The following is an 18,943-nucleotide window of genomic DNA, read 5'->3' as shown; positions in this document are numbered from 1 at the left end:
TCTTTTTATACTTTTTTACTCTATCACATTGAAAATATTATATTTAATATTTTTTGAGTTATAAATTCAAGTAACTACTACTCCCTGGTAATACTTGAAAATTATATTCTTTAAATTTTCTTGTGTACGGTCATGCCACCCTGAACAAGCTGGATCCCGTCTGATCTCGGAAGCTAAGCAGGGTCGGGCCTGGTTAGTACTTGGATGGGAGAACACCTAGGAAGACCAGGTGCTGTATGCATAAAAAATAAAAAATAAGGGATTGTAAGCTGACAAGGTACTTGCAGTCTGTGAGGTCAACCAAGGGTTCCCTCCCCTAAAAAATAAATAAACAAACAAATATTTTTAAGGTTTTTTTGTTTTTGTTTTTGTTTTTTTGTTTATTTTTAATGCTTCCTAGTACCAGGAAAAGGTTATTGTGTCAAGGTATTGTATAAATGATAAATTTAGGACTATAATTCTTATGTAGTATTTTCTCTGATATGATAGCGTAAAGGTATTATACTTAACATATTGCTAGTATACTATTTATTTATTGAATGGTCTTCACACTCTAAAAAATTAAAGCAATTAACTGATTTTTTAGGCCTCCAGAAAATGTGAATTATTTACATTATATAGCATTGCCTTCATGCTTCTAATATTTTATAGTTTTTTTCATGGAAACCACTAGCCTGCTGGTTGTAATAATGAGCAACTTAATAGTTTAGGTGATTCTAAAATTTGGTACATTGGGTACTATTAAATAGCGTTTAAATGTGACGAGACATGTTTTATTAGGTCATTAATGTACATCTGGGGTGACTATAAAATCATAATTTTACTTCCTAAGGCATACATTAATTAAGAAATAAAACATGCCCTGGAGTGTTGTCTTTTGACTATAATACAGCTAGTATATTTTTAGTAATTTTTTTTTTTTTTTATTCGCATCCTGCAGTGTGCTTTGGGCATAGGGGACCACATGCTCGGACTTTAATGTAGTCATGTAGTGCTACAGAACCTTATACTTTACTTTTACTCTTTTTTGTTTAAAAGTTCTTTTTCACTTTAGAACTTGAAAGATTTGTTTCTCTAGCTTTATCGTAGTATTTCTTTTAGAAATAAGTTGGAGTTACACAGTTTTAATAGATAATACTATAATTTTCACTTTTTCACCTGGCCTTTAAGTTGAATACTTTCCCATATCTTGCAATTATATTTTTCTCCTTTTTATTGAGTTGCTTGAGTGATAAAAGACATTTGCTTCTATACTGTTCCCATAAACTCTGACCTATTTAAAGCTTTTGAATATTCTGCTAAAGGTAAGTTATACTTAGGTGTCTAGATAATGATATTATTAAATAAGGAAGTGTAATAAATAAATGTCCCTTTTCTACATATGTTTATAGTTTCAGCTATAAAGTTTTTTTTTTTACTGCAGTGTATCATATTGGCATAATTTCTACTTATGAAATACCACATTTCATCAAAATTCTTTGATTGTAGTTTTAACATCTTAAGGTATTTATAGACATTTTGTGAAATGATGACATATTTGGGCAGTAATTCTTAGTCATGTTTGGTAATTTCTTCTTGACTATTATTTCTGTGAATAGGATTGTGGATAATATGCCTGTAACGTGGTGTTATGAGGTTGAAGATGGTCAGCAGAAGTTTTGTAATCCTGGATTTCCTATTGGCTGTTACATTACAGATAAAGGTCACGCAAAAGATGCCTGTGTTATTAATGTAAGTTTGTGATAAACTCTATACTTCTTTTTAAAATACGGCTTTTTGGTAGATGGATTCAGTTTTTACCCAGACAAAAAGTGTTATATTTATCAAATGAGTACAATACAAATGTTCTGAAGTACAACTACTTAGATCTTAAACCTAAGCCAGATTAACAATGTATAAATTTAACTCTAGAACTAAAATAATACAGATTCAGTTCAACATTTACTGAGAGTGTCTGTTACATGCTAAGTACTACACTAAGGGCTAGGACTTCGTATGTTCTGACTAATAAAAGTTAGATTTATAATCTTACATATGAAAATATGTAGATAGTAGAGTGCCAAAAAAGACCTCATTAAATCCATGAAATTTTTAAATTTAAGTCCATAATATATTATATTGCAAAAGTTTGGTATTATACCTTTTTTAAAAAAAGTGTCTTAAATGGTTACTAGACTTAACGTGGTGATCATTTTGTAAGATATTTAAATGTCAAATCACTATGTGGTTGGTACACCTAAAACTAATATAGTATTGTATGTCAACTCTTTCAATGAAAAAATAAATGTGTGTAAAAATGAATGAATTAAATAAGATGTCTTGTCTTCAAGACCAAATTTGATGTTTAAAAACAGAATAATAAAGTGAAGACATTAATATAGAAAGTAATTACAATTATTGGGATATATATTAAATTAAATTTTTTGTAATCAGGTCACCCTGATTTAATCTCTTCATTTATATGATCTGGGAGTAGAAGTTAGCATGAGCTTGATCATGAAACTGGTTATAACAGTAATGCTTTTGTGCGAGTTGACAGAGACACTTGAATAATTTAGGCTATTATTGATTTAGTCTGATTATAAACTTCCATGGGAGAAAAGAAAATGTATACGATTTAGCATGTTCATAACATATAATATTTTAAAATTTGTTACTTTTATCGTAAGTGAAAAACTAGAAAATATTAGATTTTTTTTTTAATAAGTACTTATTAAGTTTTATGTAAGAGTTAAAACGTTAAGCATAATTTTCACCTCTACCAATCAGTTTTGGCTTATAAGAGTTTAGGCTTAAAACTTAAACATTTTTATGGGGAAGGATTAAGATCCTGTTCAAGCTTAAATTTTCCTACTTGTTGTGGCTCATTTTAAAGTTTTATGTTTTGACTCTTGTATAGCCAGTCTTCTATCTTTAATTCTAAGTTCTTTTCTATAGTCAGAATTCCATGAAAGAGATACATTTTACATCTTCAACCATGTTGATATCAAAATATACTATCATGTTGTTGAAACTGGGTCCATGGGAGCAAGATTAGTGGCTGCTAAACTTGAACCAAAAAGGTAACGATACAAACAGATAAGTAAATATAAGTGAAATGTAGGCCCAAAGAATAAATATTTTGGGCCTAATGAGCTTTTTCCTTAATCAGTGTTCTGGCATTTTAGGATTGATTTTATTAAAACTCCCTGTATGATTTGTTACTGAGTTATGGTTTGTCAAGAGAAACCATACAAATATTTTTTTCCTGTCATGGTAAAGTGGTCAGACCAAGGTGACTTTTTGTTTGGTTTTCAGTCAGAAAGTTTTGACAACTTTTCTGTGTCAGCTTGGAATGGAGGCCGTGAGGTGGTTGGGTCAGTGTTCTCTTTTACGGTGGAAAAGCATTGCCTCTGATGTTTGCAACTCGACCTCTCATCAGAGGCACAAATGAGCGGACTAGTACTATCATTTAGAAAGTCTCCATGTTGTGCTTGCTTTGGCAGCACATATACTGGAAAGTCTCCATGCAGTGTTAGATGCCAGTAGGTGACAAGTCATTGAAAGGACATCTCTTCAAGTTATCAATTTTTTAGTATGAAAGTACCTATCAGTTATTTGAGATCCTTTTTTGATTCTATTTTTTCCATGACTTCTCTCCCCTCATTGAATTAACCATTTTCTCATGCCACTGGTGGCATGCCATAATAAGATGGCAGTTAATTTAAACTTCCTCAGTGGTTTTTTTTTAGATTATTTAATGCTTTTTAAGTACACAGTTTTCAAGTTTGTTTCTAATTTTGAGTAACAATTTGTACACATTCTTAAAACTAAGCCCATTATTTATACAAGGTAAATATTTGTATTAATATTAAGTCTGATGTGATAATTTCACCTTTGTCAGTAGCATTATGAAATATGTACAAAATCTCTAACCTTTACTTTACCCCATTTTTTAAAACTGTACTTTATCAGCATCTTGCCAAAATGTTTCTTCCCACAGCTTCAAACATACCCATACAGATAAACCAGACTGCTCTGGACCCCCCATGGATATAAGTAACAAGGCTTCTGGGGAGATCAAAATTGCCTATACTTATTCTGTTAGTTTCCTGGTGAGTTTGTTTTTATCTTTAGTATAACTCAGAAATTGATTTTATATTCATACTACTTACACTAATTCAAATATGAATGACTAAGCTTGTCCAATAGATAAACTTTTAATGAGCTGATTTTTGGAATAGTTTGTCAGTGCACCAGGCAACATAATCACACCGAAAATTAAATCTTCGTTTAAATGAGACATATAGGAAATTGGAGAATTGAGCCTGATTAAGTGTTAAGTCATAAAAAGTTACATATGAGACAAAAGGTAGAAAATAGGCGTAGAGGTATGAAAATGTCAAAGATACGTGCAACAAGCATTTATGAAAACAACACCATTTTTAAAATCTGGATTTGGGTATAAACTTAAATGGAGAGTTTCTTGATGGTAGATGATTTATATAAATTCTTAGGGAATTTAAGGGAAGGTTTTCATTAAGAGAGAGTTTCTTAGGAGGAAAGTAAAAGTTCGTTTTATGAGAATCTTAGGCAGTATTCTACCTCTATTTTTAATAAACTATTGTGGCAGTCCAATATAATTGTGACATTTACTATCCCCATATAGTGTGTAATTTGGCAAGCCGAGTGCAGTAAACAATATATATTTCTTAACAGAGCTCAGTGTGGGTGACACCTGCCAGACATTCAGTGTTACCTGGGTTGTGACTGTGGTCTGGTTAAGCACCTCATAGGCATAGATAGATGGTGTCAAAGCAAATAAGTTTTTCCATTCGATTTTCTGAAAAAATTAAATATAGCTCTAAATTTTGACATCTAAAATAATCCCTTACTATTTAAGACTTCAAAAAAATAAAGCTAGTAACTAGTTAACTTTAGGAACTCTTATTATTTTTTATTTACTGTTTAATCTCATCCTGATTTTTCTAAGATTTGAGTAAATTGAAACTTTCTGAATCTCACAACTAACCCAAGTTATGATGAGAAATTGCATTTATTGACTGAATGGAAGGTCAAGCTGTGAATGGAAATTTTTGGATTTTTAATATAGTTTTTCTGCAAACGCTTATTTAAAGAGTTTTGTTTTCAATCCTTCTAGGAAGATAAAAATATCAGATGGGCATCTAGGTGGGACTATATTCTGGAATCTATGCCTCATACTCACATTCAGTGGTTTAGGTAAGACTACAGATTAATCTGCTTTATGTTCTTTACTTATTCTAATCTTTGTCCCTTTGAACATTTCATTCACTCTCTAGTCCTTTGCAGTTATTCAACAGTCTGACCTTTTGAATCAGACTTAGGTTCAGTCTCTGGTTGTGAGTCAGGCCAGGTCACTCAGTTTTTCAGAATCCATTTCTTTACAAATATCTGCCTTGTGGGACTATTCTGAGGATTAAAGGAAATAATGAAACAGAGCATATGAGCACCTTACCTGGCATGGAAGAGTGCTCAATAAGCAAGGTTCTGTTGCTGTTATGACTAGTCATTATTCTCTTTTAAAAGCATGACTCATAACTTTTATTTAGAAAACTGTTCATGGTGCCATTACTCTCCTTTTCTTACTTTGCTGACTGTCCTTTTGAAACTCATTAATTTACTGAGTAAATTTGTCATTCAGTAAATTTCTTGAGGGACAGATTAGTCCTTTGTTGATTTTTGCAGCTTGTGTTGCACTGATTTGGGCACAGTAGTCATTTAATAATGTTGACCATGGACAAAAAAGTTCTGGTTTTCAACAGACCACAAAACTATGTTATAAGTATATCATAAAGTTATGTATCCACTGTATCTACTGGAAGGACACATAGCAGAACACAGTTAATTGAATTTATTGGATTTTAAGTCAAATTTCGATTTTGAAAAATGCTGTTTTAATATTTACTCAATAAACGATTTTTTTTAAAAGAGTGCTACTGTTCCAAAGATTAAGCTACAGATAAATCCTGACATGCTTATTTCTCCAGCATCATGAATTCTCTGGTCATTGTCCTTTTCTTGTCTGGAATGGTCGCTATGATTATGCTACGGACGTTGCATAAAGATATTGCCAGATATAATCAGATGGATTCTACGGTGAGTGAAACACGTGAACTGTGCTTTGGTTTTTCAAGAATAGCCTTTATTTTTCCTTTGGAAATGGTTTAAACAATAGCTTTGGACAGAATCTGCCCTTAAAACATTCTTCTCAAAAGTTAGCCTGAATTCACATTTTCACTTGGAAAATGATCCTTAAGAATTGGTATTCTCTAGAAACTTAGTCACCACAGCATTCAGAGCCGCACTGTTCACAGCCTCATCTGCGTCAGTAGATTGGTGCAGAATGGGTGTAGTTGCACAGCTCCGGTTCTGTCCTCTTTTTTTCACTTATGTGCCATCAACTCTCAGATTCTCCATTCCCAGCATACACCCAGTTTGTGAAATAGCAAACTTGAATGGATTAATTTCCAAGCAAGTTTATTTGTGTGTATATTTAATTTTTTGAAATTAATTTTAACTGAATTTTTATCATTTCAACCTTTTGGTATATTCACAATAAAGTTCCAAGCTCATTTATTCTCAAACATTTTAAGTGGCATAATGTTACACATTTTATAATTTTTCATTTCATAGCAACTCTTTAACAGAATTTCCACAAGAATCAGTGACTTGTAATAAATACAAAAAACTCAGCCTTTTCCCCTCAACCTTTCTGTCCTGTCTTAATGAGGAAAAGAACACATTAATGTTTATGAGCTTTTTAGCACTTCTACTCTACAATTTTTTTCTGATTTTTATTATTTTATTAAATATTTTACTAAAATGTTTTCAAGATGCTCTGTTCATATTAGCAATTCCAAATAATCACTGAGTTAATGGAATTTTTTCTTTAATTTGTACAGAGGTGTGCCATGGCATATGGGCCAGGACAGCCCTGCTTCCACTCTTGCTCTCTTTTTTTTTCTTCTTCTAGTTTCTTTCTGTAATGGTCAGAACAAATCTGTTCAAGCATAAGTCAGATCATTTCACTCCTGATCACAGTGGCTTCTTATTTTCTGAGTGACAATCAAAGTCTTTACAATGTTCCATAAGGTCCTGTAGTACCTCTTGGAGCTCTGCTCCAGCCATACTGGCCACCTTGCTGTTCCTCAGATATGTCAAACATGTTCTTACCGCAGGGCCCTTACACTCAAAAGTTCATCCTTCAGATATTTACATGGCTAGCTCCCTTACTTCCTTCTAGTCTTTACTGAAATATGAGCTTCCCATGAGACCTTCCTGATCATCCCATTAAAATTATATCCTCTCCACTTCCCATACACATCTATACTTTCTAATTTTTCTGTATAGCACTTAAACCATTTAATGTACTATATATGTTTTTTTTCACTTATTTATTGTCTGCCTTCCAGTGAGCACATGTACTCATGAGAAGAGGGATTTTTCTGTTATACTCACTGTAGAATCACTGATGTTTTGAACAGTGCTAAGCATATAGTTGCTCAGTAAATATTCATCAAATGAATGAATAAATGAGTCCTTTACGTACCAGATTTGTTGGTACATTTCTGGGCTCAAGATAGATAATAAATGTATCTTGGGGTACCCCACCACTCCCCTATAAGCCCCCACCACCAAAAAAAAAAAAGTGAGCTGAGGCCAGAGCAAGAAGCAATGCAAGCCTGAGAGGTTGAAGTTCTTTGGGTTGATGCTGATATAAAGTCTTTAACCAATTGGGAAACTAAACCTTGGGTCATTAGTGAGGGGACTGAACCTTAGTCTACTTCTACATTAAACTTGGATTCTTGCAGGGGAAGGCCAGATGAGTCTGGGTCTGTAAGTGCCTTCTGATTCTTGGCCAACTCAAGTAGAAATTCTCTGAAGGAAAGTCTCCCAACTTTAGCTTTTAATTTTAATTAAATTAAAATTAATTTTAAAATATAACCTATTAGCAGAAATTCATAAAAATTCATAATAAACAACAGAGTTAGACACCCCCTCAAAGATTTGTCGCTAGAACTATTATTTACAGAGTAAACATTTTCTGTACATAATAATAATGAGTCTAAAATTGGAGGTAAACAAAAGTGTATCAATGAAGAAAAATCAGTAGATGCATAGTATTGGATAAAGTGGATGGCTTTCTGGGAAAAAAAATAAGGTAGATTCCAACTTTATTGTATTGAAATGCTTAATGCTTTAAATGAAAATGTGAAACTGAAGTATTAGAAGAACACATAGGAAGTTATTTTTCAATCTTGGAGAAGGGTAGAATTTTATAAGTGTGACAGAGAGCCAGAGGCCATAAAATAAATGATTGCTCTATGATTACTACATTAAAAAAAAAAAATTTAAATAGCAAAAAAAGTACCATCGAGTAAACATATTTTTATTTTTTATTTTATTTTTTTTAGCCGAGGCAACCCTTGGTTGACCTCACAGATTGCAAGGACCTTGTCAGCTTACAATCTCTTATGTTTTTATTTTTTTACGCCTACAGCACCTGGTCTTCCTAGGTGGTCTCCCATCCAAGAACTAACCAGGCCCAACCCTGCTTAGCTTCTAAGATCAAATGGAATCGATCTTGTTCAGAGTGGCATGGCCATAGACAAGTAAAAAGATAAATGTCAGATTGGAAAATATTTTATCACCTGTCACAAATAAATTGCTAAATTCTTCAATAAATAAAAAAAATGCCAAAATTTTTTTTTAAAAAAAGTCAACAGCTCAGTAAGAAACTGGGCGAGGTACATGAAAAGAGAGTCCATTAAAAAAATACAAATGATTCTGGAACATATAAAAAGATGCAACATCATTCATAATAAGAGAAATACAAATTAAAATTGCAATGCAAAATTGTTCACCTGGTACACAATGGTGGCATGGCAAAATCTGTGTCTTTAGGAAAGTCACTTTATATGTTATGTGGAGAATCATTTAGAGTAGGGCAAAATAGGAAATATAGAAACCAGTCCAGAGGCTGTTTGAGAACTGCCAGGGGCTGTTCGAGAACTCTTAGTGACGGAATGATGGCAGGAGAGAAAGAGGGCATTAGAAAGCTACAGAGGGTATTTAGGAGGTAGAATAGAATCCTGGTTGACCTGTTAACTGTGGAGAGAATGGAAGATGGAGAGAAGTCAGTGAATAATGCCATGTTTCTGGTTGATTAAAGGTCCCTTCTGGTTGCTGTATTGAGAAATGAATGGAGAGACAAGGGCAGAAACAGATACCAATTTAGTGCAATAGCTGGATGAGAGGTGACAACTTGAACCAGGGATGGGTCCTATGGTTACCTTTTGGAAATAAAGCTCTAGGATTTGTTAAATGATTGTATTTGAAGTATGGGGAGAAAAAAGGAGGAATCAAGTATTACTCCAAAGTTTTGGGGACTGAGCAACTGGCAGGATGGAGTTTTTTATCTCCTGGGAAGACTGCAGGAAGAACAAGTATAGGTGGGGAGAGAGAATCAGTTCAGTCATGCATAATTCTGTTTGAGATGTCTATTAAAAACAGCTAAGTGAAACTGTTGATTAAGCAGTTATATATGTCTGAAGATCAAGGGAGCAATTTTGGCTGGTGACAACTTATTAATATTTTCACAGCCAAGCCTACTGTAGCAGCAAAGTAGCTATGGGACCTAATACCATTTGCTTATTTTGGAGATTAATAAATGTAGGTTGAAAAGGATAGAGTGTGATTAAAAACTAAGACATCAAGTTGGATCATAAAGCTTAGAACTGGGTAGCTATCACATTATCTTCATATTTATTTCTAAAGTTTCTCAATACCTATATTTATAGACCTTTACGTACAACATTCCTTTAAAAACAGTTCAGGAAAACTATATAAAGCTCTATGAGTCAGGCTTTATACTTCAAAATTGAAATAAATATTAACATTATAAATTTTTTAAGATTTTTTTTTATCAGCATATTCAACAATGAATAAACTCTGTAGCCTTGGTGATATTACATGACAGTTAAACAATTTTATTCCCTTTTTAGGAGGATGCCCAAGAAGAATTTGGCTGGAAACTAGTTCATGGTGATATATTCCGTCCTCCAAGAAAAGGGATGCTGCTATCAGTCTTTCTAGGATCAGGGACGCAGATTTTAATTATGACTTTTGTGACTCTATGTAAGTGTTAAGTGAAGTTAAGTAGAAAATACTTTTTCTAAATAATTATTTGAAAACTAGTTTTTCTAAATGAGGTAGCTAGGCTAAATTGTCTCTTAAGAGTCCTTTTGGCATTCAAATCTATGTGCTCTAGCTGTATGTGACTTGGGGCGGGATAAGCTGTGCCCCAATGCTGACTTCATATCTCTCTTCAGCTGCATGGATACCAAACCTTTGTCATGGCAGCACTGGAGCTGGAGATGACTAGGTCCTAAAAGACCATCTGGGCCTGGGTGGCGTGGAGCCAGGATCACACAGGTTAACTACGCCACCCTATCTGGAGCCAGTGTGGTTAGGATTCCAAGATATTCTTGACTTCCACTGAGAGACAAAAAGAAGAAGGAGTAGGCAGGACCTTTCATATCTTGGAAGGATTTAGGAAGCAAGACCTCTTTTTCTCTCTAGCAGTGTTCAGGAAAGGTCTTCTAATACAAAAAAATATCTCATCATGCCACCTGAAAATCTTCAGGAATTTTACTTAAATTTTTGTTAGTTAGGACAATCTTTTTTTAAAATAAACCTTTAGAGGTATCGATTGGCCACAGCAGTGTTCTGAGACTATTCTTTGAGGATACATTATTTCCATGGTTTTCCAGTTTTCCCAATTGTGAGAAAAAATATGAATAGAATTTTCTAAATTTTGCATTTTTCTTATGTTTCCTTTACCGATGAACAGTAGCAAATGAATATTTCTGGAAGAATTCAGAAACCACTGACCTTTTAATAACATTTTTTAGTGGACATTTGTTCTTAATGTTTAATACATATTAAATATGTAATACTAAAGTCATTTTCTGTTAGTAAAATTGTTCCAAATTTTTATGATGGAATTAACTACATAAATGATTTACAAAGACGATTATTACTTCAAAATGTCTGGCACCTGAGTAAATTTGGGAACTACTGATTTACACCTCTAGGCTCAGTTTGAAGATTAACTAGAACAAATATCTTTATCTGCTTAGATAAGAAAATGCAGCTGTGATGTAGGACATAATTTTGAAGTATATTATATTCAAGAGGGTAGATTGGGAGAAGTCATCAAGGAAGAGATCTGGGCACAGCCAGAGGATAGCATGCAGGCACTAGATCCCCAGAGAGCCAGGATGGAGTTAGAGCAGAATGGATGCTTGAAGATAAAATTATGCTTTAAAGTTTTATCCAGGACTGCCTTCTGTCACTGCCTCGACATTGTTGGGGTGAGCTAGGAAGTGAGCTTGTGAAGAATGAAGGTTTCAGAGACCCTAGGACAGGAAATAAGAGGGATCATTTTCCTTAAATGCTCGAATACGACTGCTTCAGAACCGTCCATTTCTCAGTCCTGTGGGGGAGTGAAGGGAGTGCATTTTAGCTGAAATTCTGGTAGATCTTCTAAAGTTACCCTGATTGTTTTCCTGATGTTCATGAGTTTTTCCTCCTGCCCCTCAGTCAGTGCTGCTCAGAAGGTGTGCACAGCATGTGCATGGCTACGTATACCTCGGGAAACCCCAGGGGCTGTGTCACTCCTGGGATTAGAAAGCCACTTGAATTTCTTTCTGAACAAGTCATAACTTCTGAGTCCCAGTTTAAAGCTAGAAGTCTCTAGAAATATAAGGTAGTATTTTTATTCTTATTAGTAAGGAGAGTTATATAGGGAAGAGAACAAATAAAACTAACTAACCGAATAAAGGTAGGAGCCAAAATTTACCTAGAGTCATTGATCAAGTCTTTCAGTAACTATGTTCAAAAAGCTAATGGTACTTTTTCCCCTTGTTTTATTCTTTTATTAAATTCTGTCTTGTCTCTTACGTTTGAATGTTATAAGCGTTTTTTTTCACCCCAGGGGTGAAAGAAAAGAACAAAAAGTGAGAATATTTCATGGTGGGCGTATTTTTATTGATGTTAATTTTAAAGCTGTATTTCAATCTTAGAAGAGCTGAAAGCACTCATGAGCATCCAGTCAGCCTCCTCTGATAACAGGAAAGGTGGGGTCTTAGGCAGCTTGACAAGAAACTTCCAAAGTGGAGCTTGCCTATGTGTATGGTCCTACTGATGCATTAAATATTACTAAATGTTCAGTGTGGCTACATGGTAAGATAGCATATTTTCATGAAGTTGTCCTGAGTTTATTATTTAAAAAAATGAGAGAGGTCTTGCATCACTTTGCAACAAAGGAAACTAATAAAATATGTAACTTTAAATTATATTTTAGTTTTTGCTTGCCTGGGATTTTTGTCACCTGCCAATAGAGGAGCACTGATGACTTGTGCTGTGGTCTTATGGGTGCTCTTGGGCACTCCGGCAGGCTATGTCGCTGCCAGATTCTATAAATGTAAGTAAAAGCTACCTTGACTGGGTGTGAGATCACAAATCTAATCTTCTATATTAGCATGTATGAGCCTTTGTGTTTGATTGTTGATGCTCTTTATACAACATATATTATAGGTATATATCTTTATTAAAAGAATCTTATGAAATGGATGACTAGATTTATTTCTTCAGAAATGTTCATACAACGAGATAAGCAAATTTAGGTGCTACTTATCTACCTTCCCCTCTCTGTTTTCTTTTAATTTTGACTTAAGTTCAGCTGAACAACTTAGATTTGCTACATTCATGGAAACATAGACTAATAAAGGAAGAAAGTATACAAATGAGTATCACCAATGTATCTACTAAGCCAAGTAATACATACAGGAATACCTTTCTTATGACCTCTTACAACAAGAGGTCATACTTAGAATTGTGTCAAATTTATATTTATAAAAATGAACTATAATTAAAGTAAACTAAGCTCTCATTATTTTAAGGAGCTCTGAAATAAGTTACTTTTGTAATATAATTAGTTGCAATCGCTTTTATTCTGTAAAAGACAAAAAGATCAGGGGGCGGGGGCAAAGAGGAAGGATGCGATATGATTACATGACTTGGAAAGCAGCTTTGCCAGGGTCAGTGAATGCCAGAGTTTGCCTGCTTTAGTAATTCAGGATTCCATTGAGATGGTCCCATAGGTAATCAGTGAATTAATGTGCCAACGAGATGGAACAGAGCTAAGGTTGATATGAATAAGGCTTGAGCTAAAACAGGAGGGTTACATAGGTGGCTATAGTGTGTAGTTGACTAGACTCATCCTCAAGTAGAAATATTAGTTAGACTTTGCCAGATGCAATTTCAACTAAGTATGTGAAGTCCTATGTGTGTGTGTGTATAAGTGTGTGTATAAGTTTAATTTCTCTGAATTTTGTCAAGTCATTTTTTTCATCCTTTACTAAAGGATATAGGATTAGGGTTGCCATGTGTATTTTAGCACATGCAAGATATAGTTGGGCCCCTGCCTGCCACATAAACTCCCTCTTTCTTGCTGTTTCACCTATGCTTCAGTTCTTCAGTCAGATTGTGGACCTTCATACCTGCCTAAGGACCTTACTACATACTGTTCCCTCTACAGAACATTCTGAGAGGTGCTATTAAATGGCCTCAGTCACAGAATACTTCATTAGAAACATTTCTTATGTTTCAAAAAATATTATTTGAATTTTGATCAAAATCAAATTAAACCCAAATTAATAATAGTTTGTTCAGCTGAGCTTAAGTCACAATAATTTCTTTACTGATAATGCTGTGACTTCAAATCATATATATAATTGTCATTTTCTTTTAGGCAAGTGGTACTTAAAGGTGCTTAAAACTGTTAAAAGTTTATTTTAAAACAAAGTTGTTGTCAGATCTCAGCCAGTTTCATATCCAGCTTTTAAACTGGGAGCAGAGGAGAACTTTCATTTTTTACTCTGTATACTTAAGTTTTTTATTTTTTTTAATGGAAAAAAATATTGGAGAGGGGCGAACAAAGGAAGGTAAAATGTTCATAATAAAATTTGTTCTGTCAAGTGGCCACAACCCTTCCATTCTTCTCAGTCACCTGATCTAACACACTGATATATCTCCCCATTCCACCCATGCCCTACCAGAAACGACAATGCTAGAGGAATTAAGATTCAGACTTACTATGGAAATTTAAATTTGTTGCATGTCAGGCTTTAGAGTTCTTGGTTTTGTAAGAATTTCTGAGACAGACCCCAAGAGAAAATCTTAAGTACGCCCTATCTCTACCCAGTCCCATTGATTGAAACTGGCTTAGCATTTAAGGGTTTGTTTTGTTATGAAGTTAAAAAAAAGGCATAGAAATGAAAAACTGGTGTGGATAAATTTTCTTTCATTTATTCTGTGCCGAAGCAAAAATCTCTAGAGCAGGACTTAAGCCAGGGCAGTCCTGTGATGCGCATCTCTGATTTGGATCACTTGATAGGGAATCATTTGCTGTCTGACAGTTTGTCCAGTACTAGACTTGGAGTATTGCCTTGAAGAAAAGTCTGTATGTTATGCCATTTTTGTTTTCTTCTGCAGCCTTTGGAGGTGAGAAGTGGAAAACAAATGTTTTATTGACATCGTTTCTTTGTCCCGGGTAAGTGAATATTTCAATAATAACTTTCTTAACCTAGCCATGTTTTAGTTCTCCAATTTTTTTCTCAAAATGCTTTAAGTGTTTAATCTTCTCTTGTCTCTAAACCATGTACTCAGTACAATGAATTTTTTAAAAGGGGTAAAATTAATATTTAATAAACATTTGCAGAATGACTACTACATGCCTTATCTGGAAAAAGTGCCTCTAGATATGAGAAATTTTTATATTCCTTTTTTAAAAGCATGTATCTTAGTCTGTAGAAGTTAGTCTGGCATGTCTCCATGTATGCTGTGTTTTAAAGCTTTGGACATGATCATAGAAAGGAATCCTCACCTGAGATAACTCAGGCAAGGACACATTTTCATATTTTTATCAAAAGCATTGCTGCTTTTTAGAGTTTATTCCATTAAGTAGAGTAAAATACCAAAAAAAAAATTTTTTTTAAATCCACCATATAAAAAACAAAACAACCATATCCCTTCAGAGGGTAGCTTCTGATACCAAGTATCTGATGTACATTTAGCCCTAGAAATAGAACCCACTTTCTCTCCAATTCCCCAACTCTCCCCATACTCTCCTCTAGCCTCTCAACAGTCAGCAGCAATAAAGCAAGCCAAAGGTTAAATCTGGAAGCTAGGACTGTTCCATTTGCAGGCCAGAAATGAAAGAGTTGCAATAGCTAGAATTTTAATACACATTTGGGATAAATATGCTTAGAATTTCACCTCCATTGAAGAGTCACATGCCTCTCAGCCATTCATGATGAAAATATGTAAAGAGTTAACTTTAATAAGCTGCTGGTAGGAATTAAAGTCAGGCAAAACCAATCCGAAGAGCAAGCAGTTTGGCAAGTCTAAACTTTCAAATTCACATACCCCATGACTCAGCAATTCCACTGTTTTGTATATAACACAGAAATTGTAATACTTATTATATATGATTGCTACTATAGCATTTTGCTTCTAACTCAAATTTTACCTAAAAGCTTATTGTTTCTTTCAGGATTGTATTTGCTGACTTCTTTATAATGAATCTGATTCTCTGGGGAGAAGGATCTTCAGCAGCTATTCCTTTTGGAACACTGGTTGCCATATTGGCCCTTTGGTTCTGCATATCTGTGCCTCTAACGTTTATTGGTGCATATTTTGGTTTTAAGAAGAATGTAAGTTTCTAGTTGTTAACCTATTCAAATGACTTTCTGCTATGGAAACTAGCATGTGTTACCTTAAAAGATATGTGTCTGAAAGATATAAAATTGTCATGTGAGATCTGGATTTCATAGAAAATTGATGACTTCATAGTTTGATTACAGTCATTCTTAAAATAATAGTACATGCTTAGGAGTGTGGTATAGAGATTACAGATATAAACTTAGATTTCAAAGTTTTGTAAGTAATGGAAACTAATACAGATAAATAGGAAATGAAAAGCTAATTTAACTAATTAACACTTTGAGTATCTGCTAATATTTGATTTTAAGGAAGATTATAATCAGGATTCAGTCTCTCCCTCCCTCCAACCTGTCTTTTTCCACCTCTGCTGCCCGCTTCTGCCCTCAGGCTAAGAGGAAAATGAGAATTTATTCTTCAATGTCCTTCTCTGACTCCACTATCCTTGCTCTTCTCTGAAAATATTTAGTCCACAAGGATAAAAGAAATAACATAGTGCGGTATGCTTTGTGAGATGACCTGGAACGCCCTGGGAGAGGCTATCATTGGTTCATAGTCTCCACTGCACCTACCATGCCAGTCTACTAAAAGATTTTTCCGTTGTTGGCATTTTGTTTATGTAGCATAGTGAACTGACACAGTTTAAAATTCTTTTAATTACATAGATTAAATAAGTACTTAAAATTCTAAAAATATAAAAATTGAAGATATATAATGATTCTGTGCACATATACCTACATGTAAAATAATCTAGTCCATGGAAGTATAATCCCTGTGAGACTATCAAGTTTTAAATTTTAATGTATCATCACAAAAACTTTAGAAGTATGTTTTGAACTTTTTTGCAGGAAAATGGCTTTCTACATATGTGCCCTTTTCCCCCTTTTGAAACTCTGTTTAGGTACTTTAGATTCTAGTTGTTTTTACACTACAATGTAGTAAGTTATGAAAGGGAGAATAATTGAGAACGTCACCAATACCTTATGGTCATAAAGCTTCATATAGCCATTCATTGTCTTCTTCGTGTTCTTAAGTCTTTGTAAAATTGAACGATTCTAATAAAGATGACATTGTCCATCACCAAATAAAAATACATTGACAATTTCAGAACCAGCTGATTTCTTACAGTAAGTATATAAATTTAAAAAAAAACAAAAACAAAACTAACTCTGCCTTTTTATTAGCGGTTATTTCCCAAGTACTATATTATCTTCTTCTTTGTATTTCTTACTTTGTGTAAAGCCATTAGTCAGTGAATACTGCTGGAAACAGTGGTGGCTTGTTCCAGTAGACAGACAAATATCGTACCTGGTGGTATCTGCTTTGTTGCTTCTAAGTACAGGTTTCTGTTTGATGACTTAAGTAGACTTGTGTTGCCATTAGTGTCAGCATAGAAGCTGAAAAAGTCAGGCAAATAATCTAGTACAGAGAAGAATTTTTAAAATAGATATATAATTATGCATCCTTTCTTTCTTTCTTTCTTTCTTTAATGAAGGCCATTGAACACCCAGTTCGAACCAATCAGATTCCACGTCAGATTCCCGAACAGTCCTTCTACACAAAGCCGTTGCCTGGCATTATCATGGGAGGGATTTTGCCCTTTGGGTGCATCTTTATACAGCTTTTCTTCATTCTCAATAGTATTTGGTAAGCTAAAGACTAAGCCTTCTTATTCCCATTACCATTTTATGTAATACTAGCTTTCTCTTTTTGTTTATATGTATTACCGTTTATATCTTATAAATGTAAGTCATTCTCCAATAAGAAATTTTAAGAGTTGAAAGGTTATTTTATCTTTCCATGTGGGAAAAAAGTAACAGCTATTATTAATTGAGGGTTTATTAATTCTTACTCTTACTTAATTCTGAGCTCTCTGTGAGATGGCTATCATCCCCATTTTACAGAGTTGAAAATGAAGCTTTGGAAGTTATTTGTCTATGTCACATAGCTACCACGTGACAGAAAACCCAAGTCTCTCCACATCAGTGTTCTTAAAGAAGTAATCTGTACTGCTTCAGAAAAGATACTCTGAGCTCTTGCTAGAGGGTTTGCGAGCACGCATTGAAGGGATGATTGAGCTACATGACCTTCAAAGTCCTTTTTAATTCCAAGATTTCTTCATTCTCCAATTTCTTATTTGCATGGAAAAACTCATGTGATAATTTTGAGCTGTTCTGTTAGGTTGTATACATCGCAGTATATTAATGATCATGATTTGAGCACATTGTCATATGTTACAGAAAGTACCAAGTAGCATAAAGTCAGAACTAAATTTGAACTTTTTCGTGATTGAACCTCTTTCCTTTTTGATTGTTATATTTTCCAAATTCAACTGATTTTATCATGTATGATAAAGTATATGCTGTAACCTTTTCCTAGTTTGAGTCTGCCTTTCTATTAATTTTTTATCAAATTTATCTGACACCAGTAGACAAGTAGACTAAGCATATGTGAATAAATAAGAGTTTCAGGTTCTACCTGAACAGGAAGGTGAAGATCATGACATTGCCATATCCTTCCTTCCCTGCATTCCTGCTCCCCACCCCATCACCATCTAAACCAATGAAAATTTGTTCTTTGATTAGTTGGAAGTAAAAGCAACATTTTCAGTTCAAGAAAAATGAAAAGATTATGTCATTCGCTGTGTCAAAGAGACAATATTCATTATTTTATTTTGACATGTTTGATTATAGGTCACACCAGATGTATTACATGTTTGGCTTCCTATTTCTGGTGTTTATCATTTTGGTTATTACATGTTCTGAAGCAACTATACTTCTTTGCTATTTTCACCTATGTGCCGAGGTATGTATTAGCAATATTCACTTACGTTAATTTGTGGACAATATTTATAATTTTGGCATAAGACCACCTAGAATACTATTAATTGAAATAATTTTTATAGGTATGTGTCATTAAGATAGAAATTGACCTGTATTCCTGCATCAAATATAGCCCTCTTTAGGGTTGAATTAAGATTGTATCTTAGTTCAGTATAATATTTACTTAGTGCTTAACTTTAAAATGGTAATTTCCTGAGAATAGCACATTATGCTAAATTTTAAATTTTTAGTTTTTAAATGTTTTATTTAATATTTTTTTTGTAATATAGATATTTCTAGGCTGAAATTTTAAT

At 33.8% G+C, this 18,943-nt stretch overlaps 1 protein-coding gene and 2 pseudogenes across 4 annotated transcripts in view; 2 read left to right on the top strand and 1 right to left on the bottom strand.

Moving 5' to 3' along the window:
• The window catches only part of TM9SF2 (transmembrane 9 superfamily member 2), a 49,392-nt gene that overhangs the window by 22,118 nt on the left and 8,331 nt on the right, over positions 1 to 18,943 (top strand). For all 4 annotated transcript variants that reach the window (XM_023532422.1, XM_011363209.2, XM_023532421.1 and 1 more), the window contains 11 exons: positions 1,599 to 1,731; positions 2,938 to 3,062; positions 3,983 to 4,094; positions 5,141 to 5,220; positions 6,009 to 6,117; positions 10,026 to 10,158; positions 12,389 to 12,508; positions 14,581 to 14,638; positions 15,641 to 15,800; positions 17,303 to 17,454; positions 18,501 to 18,612. In XM_023532422.1, coding sequence (XP_023388190.1) covers positions 1,599 to 1,731; positions 2,938 to 3,062; positions 3,983 to 4,094; positions 5,141 to 5,220; positions 6,009 to 6,117; positions 10,026 to 10,158; positions 12,389 to 12,508; positions 14,581 to 14,638; positions 15,641 to 15,800; positions 17,303 to 17,454; positions 18,501 to 18,612 — 1,294 coding nt within the window. The remainder of the gene's footprint in view (positions 1 to 1,598; positions 1,732 to 2,937; positions 3,063 to 3,982; positions 4,095 to 5,140; positions 5,221 to 6,008; positions 6,118 to 10,025; positions 10,159 to 12,388; positions 12,509 to 14,580; positions 14,639 to 15,640; positions 15,801 to 17,302; positions 17,455 to 18,500; positions 18,613 to 18,943) is intronic.
• LOC111741929 lies at positions 123 to 241 on the top strand (annotated as a pseudogene).
• On the bottom strand, positions 8,513 to 8,631 carry LOC111741945 (annotated as a pseudogene).

This window comes from Pteropus vampyrus, unplaced genomic scaffold, assembly GCF_000151845.1.
Source record: "Pteropus vampyrus isolate Shadow unplaced genomic scaffold, Pvam_2.0 Scaffold83, whole genome shotgun sequence".
Lineage (NCBI taxonomy): Eukaryota > Metazoa > Chordata > Mammalia > Chiroptera > Pteropodidae > Pteropus > Pteropus vampyrus.
The sequence above is the reverse complement of the archived record's forward strand: the minus strand, read 5'-3'. Positions and strand labels throughout refer to the sequence as shown.